Source organism: Lathamus discolor, chromosome 1, assembly GCF_037157495.1.
Source record: "Lathamus discolor isolate bLatDis1 chromosome 1, bLatDis1.hap1, whole genome shotgun sequence".
Classification (NCBI taxonomy): domain Eukaryota; kingdom Metazoa; phylum Chordata; class Aves; order Psittaciformes; family Psittacidae; genus Lathamus; species Lathamus discolor.
The window spans coordinates 118412834-118419294 of NC_088884.1; the positions used below are offsets into that span (position 1 = coordinate 118412834).

At 51.5% G+C, this 6461-nt stretch overlaps 2 protein-coding genes and 1 non-coding gene across 4 annotated transcripts; 2 read left to right on the top strand and 1 right to left on the bottom strand.

The window, feature by feature from the left end:
* On the bottom strand, positions 1-1788 carry LOC136020957 (ribonuclease CL2-like). 2 transcript variants are annotated; one of them, XM_065692646.1, is made up of 2 exons: positions 1708-1788; positions 1-517 (listed from the first exon to the last, which is right to left on the bottom strand). In XM_065692646.1, the coding sequence occupies exon 2, from the start codon at positions 509-511 to the stop codon at positions 80-82; it is 432 nt and encodes a 143-aa protein (XP_065548718.1). In that variant the 5' UTR covers positions 512-517; positions 1708-1788; the 3' UTR covers positions 1-79. The 2 variants fall into 2 exon arrangements, with proteins under 2 accessions (XP_065548718.1, XP_065548708.1); XM_065692636.1 differs by lacking the exon at positions 1708-1788 and adding an exon at positions 924-1029.
* A 1-nt stretch (position 1789) lies between these two features.
* On the top strand, positions 1790-6461 carry RPS3A (ribosomal protein S3A). The gene is made up of 6 exons (XM_065692622.1): positions 1790-1897; positions 2692-2795; positions 4456-4643; positions 4817-5025; positions 5609-5718; positions 6300-6461. Exons 1-6 carry the CDS (start codon positions 1836-1838, stop codon positions 6419-6421), a joined length of 795 nt encoding a protein of 264 aa, XP_065548694.1. The 5' UTR covers positions 1790-1835; the 3' UTR covers positions 6422-6461.
* Positions 5980-6049, top strand: LOC136007470 (small nucleolar RNA SNORD73). The gene has a single exon (XR_010609721.1). It is a non-coding gene; the product is annotated as a small nucleolar RNA SNORD73 (small nucleolar RNA).

Sequence of the window (6461 nt, forward strand, 5' to 3'; positions counted from 1 at the left end):
CCTGTGGCATCTCCTTTATTGCAGGCCTTAACAGAGCCTCCAGTGGGAGGGAGAATCCACATTCCCCCCATGTCAAGCCTCACTGGGGAGGAGCGTAGGTGCCAGCGAGGTGCACGGGCAGCCCATCACGGCAGGAGACACGCACGTGGTGCTGGACCTGCAGTGCCCGGTAGGAGCACGGGGGCCGGTTGTTCCCCCCGCGCAGGCGGCAGGCTGTGAGGCCCACGGGCGTCGGGGTGCTGTGGAATCCCGCTTCATCAGGCGCCTGGGTGCAGGCAGCCACCAGCTCCTCGGCCGGCGCGTGCACGAAGGTGTTGGAGGGCTTGCAGGGCCGGCCGGCCGCCGTCACCTGCCGCCGCGCCAGCATGGTCTCACAGTAGCGGTGTGCCGAGAACGGGGATGTCCGGGGATGGTCCACGTGCTGCCGCAGGAACTTCTCATAGCGGGTCTCGCCCACCGCTCCCGACAGCGCTGCCAGCACCAGCGCCAGGCATAGAGCCCAGCCCGCCATTGGCACCTGTGGGAAGCGGGGTCAGGGACATCTGGACTGCTGGAATCCCGACTGGAAACCCCATGCTGGATGCTCGAGTCCTTTACAGGCTCCCCCTCCCATACACCTGGTTTCCTTACAAATCCCTTCGCAATACATGTGGACCCCCCCTTGGACACCTGGGCTTATGTATGGATTCCACCTGGATGGTCCCCTACAGAACACCCCATGTCTCAGAACACCTGAGTCTCCTACAGTTCTCCACTCCCCAGAAGCTTGTGGCCCCCATGGATCCCCCCTGAACCCCTATAGATCCATCCCATACCCCAGCACCTGGATCCCCTACATATCCACCCAGCCCCACTGGATGCTTGTGCTCCTCACAGTGCCCTCCCGCAGACACTCTGGTCCCCTGCACATCCCTCACGCGCACCTGTGTGTGTGCCTCAGTTTCCCTTATGGCCTTGGGGTCTCCGGGATCCCTCCCACTCCTCTGCACCTCTTTTATACTGGGCCCAATGGGCAAGGATCCAGGAGGAGGAGCAGGACAAAGAGCAAGGTCCAGCGGATCCGTGCGGGCAGCCAGGTGAGGCCCCACGCCGCCCGGTGCCCTCCCGCAAGGTCATTAGGCAGTCATTAACGAAGCTGCGCAAGGCCCCCGGGATGCCCCCCGCCCATGCTGCTCCGGACCATGCATTTGGCCTTGCCACGTGTCCCACAGAGGGGCAGGACACCTTGGTCCCCTTGTGTGCCCGACGACACAGCCGGTGCCCTGAAGAGGCAGCATGTCGGCATCACCTCTGGGAAGGCTGCCGGGTGCTCCTGCCCCTCTTGCACGATGTGGTATGTGCACGGCTGCCTTGCGCTGCTTCAGGAGCTCTGTCCCTTCCCCCTGTGCCCCTGGGAAGTGCCCCACCGTTACCTCACATGGTCCCGGCTGCCCCACTGGGGCAGGACCTAGCAATGAGACCCTCTCCCTCGACCACCAGGGAGAGCCTCATGGAGTCGCATAGAGAGCGTGTCTCCTCCAGAGGCGGAGGCACCACCCTCCCCGAGAGCTGGAGAAGCTCTAAGACCAGCCATGATGAAGGCGGAGAGCGCCCTGCCCTGCAGTGCCATCTCTATGGCTCTGCGGGTCCCCCACGGCGAGGAACAAGACCAGCCTCCCACAGCTAGCCCACCCCCGCCCCGCCCTTCCACCCCTACTACCCCCGCACCGTTGGTCCCGTCCAGCAGTGGTAGGTCCCGTCCAACAGCTGCCCTGTTCTCGCGAGAGAGCAGCCGCGCTCTCGTACAATCCCGCGCGAGCTGGTGGTTCCGGTCTTTTCGTGGCCAGGGCGGGACCATGGCGGTCGGCAAGAACAAGCGCCTCACCAAGGGTGGCAAGAAAGGCGCCAAGAAGAAAGTGTAAGGGCGGCCGGGCCGGGATGGCGCGGGGCTCGGGGGCACCGCGCGGGGCGCCGCGGCGGCGGGATGCCGCGGATGCGGGGCGGATGGCGGGGGCCGGGAGCTGGCCGCTGCTGTCATGGCGGCGGCCGGGCGCGGGCCTCGCTGCATGGCAGCGGGAGGGGAGGTGCGGGCTGGGGGCCGCTGTGGGAGCGCGGGTCCCGGCCGAGCTGGCTCTCCCGTAGTCCCGCTGTGTGCCCGGTGCGGGGCGCGCTCCCGGTGGGTGGAAGGCAGCGGCAGGGCTGTGCCCCGCGTCCGGCACCGGTCCCAGCCCCAGCCCCGGCCGGGGTGCTGTGAGCCGGGTTCCCAGGCCTAGTGGGTGTAGCGTGGTTTGCTTGCTGGGGAAGCAGGGGTCTCGGGTGGTGGTGGTGGTGCATGCTGCGTTGTATGTGGTGTATGTTGGCTGCAGAAGTCAAGGGGTGAAATGGGGTATTCGTGGGGAAGTTAAAAAGCCCGCATAGCTTCTGGGCAGTAGCTGGAATTGTAGCACTGTATAGCTTGTCATTTCAGCTTCATGATGTTTCTGCAGTTGATTTCAGTCTTTCTGAAGTAAATTGAGTGCTGCCTCCCTGTAGTGGGTAATGCTGTCACTATTCACATGCTTGCCATCCTGTCCACGTTAAACTTGAAAGCACAAAGTGTTGCCATTTTCATTCCCATTTCACAAGGCATATGGGGAGGATGTTCTTACTTCAGCCCAGTTTCATCTAAGAAAAGTCAGTAAAACAAATCTTGTCTGCTTTATTTAAATTAAGGGTTGATCCTTTCTCCAAAAAGGACTGGTATGATGTCAAAGCACCAGCAATGTTTAATATCCGAAACATCGGGAAGACGCTTGTCACCAGGACTCAAGGAACTAGTGAGTAGTGTGTCTTTATGCAGTAAAGGGAGAAGTGTTTGTTCCGTGTGCTGGCTCCAAGTGAGACTCAATTAAAGAACAGCTGACAGATAGTTTTTACTCATGTTGTTGTAAACCTGGAACTTTAAAAATAAGATGAAAAGTACCTCTAACTTGATTGCTTGATTTGAATGACTTTTCTGAAGTTGGCAGAGTGTTTAAATAAATAAGCTCGGTTGCAGGGAAGTTAATAAAGCGGGCTCCTTGCTTGTCCAGGAGTACCAGAATGTGGCTAGGGTACAGAAGGACACACCTGAAGTTTCTAATGAACTGGTGCTGGGGTAATCTGGTGAGTTTGAGGGATGTTAAGAACTAAGGAGTCATTCTGATTATCAGAGGCAGATGTGGAGACTGGTCCAGAAGGCTACTGTGTGCAGTTCTGGTATCTTCAACATAAGAAGGACATGGAGCTGTTGGAACAAGTCCAGAGGAGAATGATCAGGGGGCTGGAGCACCTCCCGTATGAAGATAGGCTGATAAAGTTGGGGCTGTTCAGCCTGGAGAAGACAAGGCTTGTGTGGAGACCTCATAGCAGCCTTGCAGTATCTGAAGGGGGCCTACAAGGATGCTGGAGAGGGACTCTTCACGAGGGACTGTAGTGATAGGAGAAGGGGTAACAGGTTCAAACTTAAACAGGGGAAGTTTAGGTTGGATATAAGGAAGCAGGTCTTTCCTGTTAGGGTGGTGAAGCACTGGAATGGGTTGCCCAGGGAAGTTGTGAATGCTCCATCCCTGGTGATGTTCAAGGCCAGGTTGGACAGAGCCTTGGGCAATAAGGACATGTGAGGTGTCTGTGGTCATGGCAGGGGTACTGGAACTAGATGTTCTTAAGGTCCTTTCCAAGCCTAACTATTCTATGATTCTATAAAAACCATCATGTTTTAAGAGACTGAAATGTGAAACTTGCAGGTAAAGTGATCTCTAGAGCTGGAATTGCTAACTTCATGGGAGCACAGGTACATGTGTCACTGAATGGTGAAGGCTTTTTGTATGGTCTGGCATACCTCAGGAAAGGGGAGCATCTGTTAGAAATGCAGGGTGATCCATGTAAGAGGCATCAGTATTTTTGGAAGGTCAGCTGTGTAGAATGGTTAAATAGTTGCATTATACTATCCTAGTTTCACTTAAAGATGAGCATTATTTTCAACTGCATACATGTAAAGTAAAAAAGGGCCATTGTAAACCAAGCATGAGTCGGACAGTGTTAAAATGGTCTGTTGTTAGAGCTGTACTCAGGATGGTTGTTGCTGATTTAGCTCTGCTGAGCACATGCTTCTCTTTCTGTTATTGTTCACAATTTCCAAATACTTTGTAACCACTTTCATTTGAAAAAAAAAAAAACGCAACCCCAAAGCTATTACATATCCTGGGATCTGCTGTGGACTGGTATTTGTGTTCAGCGCCTGATACAATTACCCTAAAAAGATTCCTCACCAAATTAACAAAACCAGTATTTGGTTCTGGGAGTTGAGTCGATCTTGGTCAAGATGCATATAAACTTAAGAGCTGTGAAGCTAGTGGCATCCCTCACTGTTAGAAACAATAAAATGGAAATTCAGTATTTGATTTGAATAATATGTTTCTAATGTTAATAAAAGGTTTTGTTTGTTTTGTAACACAGAAATTGCCTCTGATGGGCTGAAGGGTCGTGTATTTGAAGTGAGCCTGGCTGATCTGCAGAATGATGAGGTTGCCTTCCGTAAATTTAAGCTGGTAACTGAGGACGTTCAGGGCAAAAATTGTCTGACCAACTTCCATGGAATGGACCTCACCAGGGATAAAATGTGCTCCATGGTCAAAAAGTGGCAGGTGTGTAAAGCGCGAGGTCTGCGTTGCTGTCAGTGCCTCAGGGAAAGGAGGCAGCCACTGGTGCGTGTACAGCTGCATTTGCAGTGGCAGCAGCAGATGTTAGTGAATGTGAGGTGGGTCACGTTGAGAAACCTGTCCATCATGTTGATGGTAAATGGCTGTTTCTCTTTTAGACGATGATTGAAGCCCATGTAGATGTCAAAACGACCGATGGTTACCTGCTGCGCCTCTTCTGCGTGGGTTTCACAAAGAAGCGCAATAACCAAATCCGCAAGACCTCGTATGCCCAGCATCAGCAGGTGCGGCAGATCCGCAAGAAGATGATGGAAATCATGACCCGAGAGGTCCAAACCAATGACCTGAAAGAAGTTGTCAATAAGCTGTAAGCTCTGCCTCTGTTTCATTGTTTTTTTTCCCCCTTACAGTTTACGTGGTTGCTTGTTGGCCAGTTTTCCTGGGGTACTAGGGGATTGCAGGTGCTTCACATAGTGTTTAGCAGAGATCAGGCAAAGTGCCTCTCCTGTTGAAAACCCAGCAAATACTGAATCTCTACATAGTATTTGGCTTCCATCTACCATCATAAATAAGTTTGCATAAATGTAGAATTAGGCTCTCCAGAGGTTTTTTGATTCATGTTTCTACAGACTAAAATTGTAACTGATCAGTTGGGGCTGTGAATGTTCTGGATTCTTCTGGTAGAAGGATGTTCTTTAAAGCGTGGTTTTTGCTTCCAGAAATTGCACATTCACTCTCTACATGAGCATGCTTATACTATATCTCTTCTAATGCGGCAAGGAAAATGTTTTGGAATCTGCATGTACTTAAAGAACATAGTAAAGGTAGTATTGATAATGCAGGCTTCTGCAGAATAATTATGTATGCTTAAGAATTCTTTTAAGCCTGTGCTGTTGAAGAAGCAGAAACAGTGTTTAACGTTCTTGGGCTGCTGTGCTCTGATTCCTCAGGATCCCAGACAGTATTGGCAAAGACATAGAGAAGGCGTGTCAGTCCATTTACCCACTTCACGATGTCTATGTCCGCAAGGTTAAGATGCTGAAGAAGCCCAAGTTCGAGCGTAAGTCAATTACTGCAGACTTCAATGCTCTTAGAGGAGGAGGTGGGAAGCTGTTAGTTTAAAATGCATTTGCTTTTGGAGAAGATGTTAAAGCAGCATCGTAAGCTTCAGTAGCTTCTTTACTACTAGTAAAGAAGTGTTTGGCTTCTAGTCCAGTGTTTGGCTTTCAGGCTTGACAGCCAAGCAGGATTCCTGCACTTCAGAGCTTTTTTGAATTCTTGCCTGAAACTGCTGCTGAATGCTTAAAGGCTTTGGCTTGGGAATGAGTGATGACAAAATGTTTCGGTCCCAAATGACATGGAATGATTCTATCTTCCCATTTTCTGACATTCCCATGTAGTGCAGCAGCCTGTTGTTGACTTTGTCTTTCTTTTAAAGAAAAAGTTTAATTTGCAGTTTCACTGCGTTAGCACTGCTTTTGTCTGTCAGTTAACTGCAGCAGCATCTCCTTGCATGAGCCTTCTGATCACGCCCACATTGAATCTTCTGGTGGTTTAATTTGTATCTGATGAGCAATTGAGTAATTTAAAACTGTTTGAAGAGCTGCATCTCTCACTGTTTATAACACTCCTTCCTTCTAGTGGGCAAGCTGATGGAGCTGCATGGAGAAGGTGGTGGTGCTGGCAAACCCTCTGGGGACGAGGCAGGCACTAAAGTAGAGCGAGCTGATGGATATGAGCCACCCGTGCAAGAATCTGTCTGAAACTAAAAATGGATGGAAAATAAAAGTTCTAATATACAGA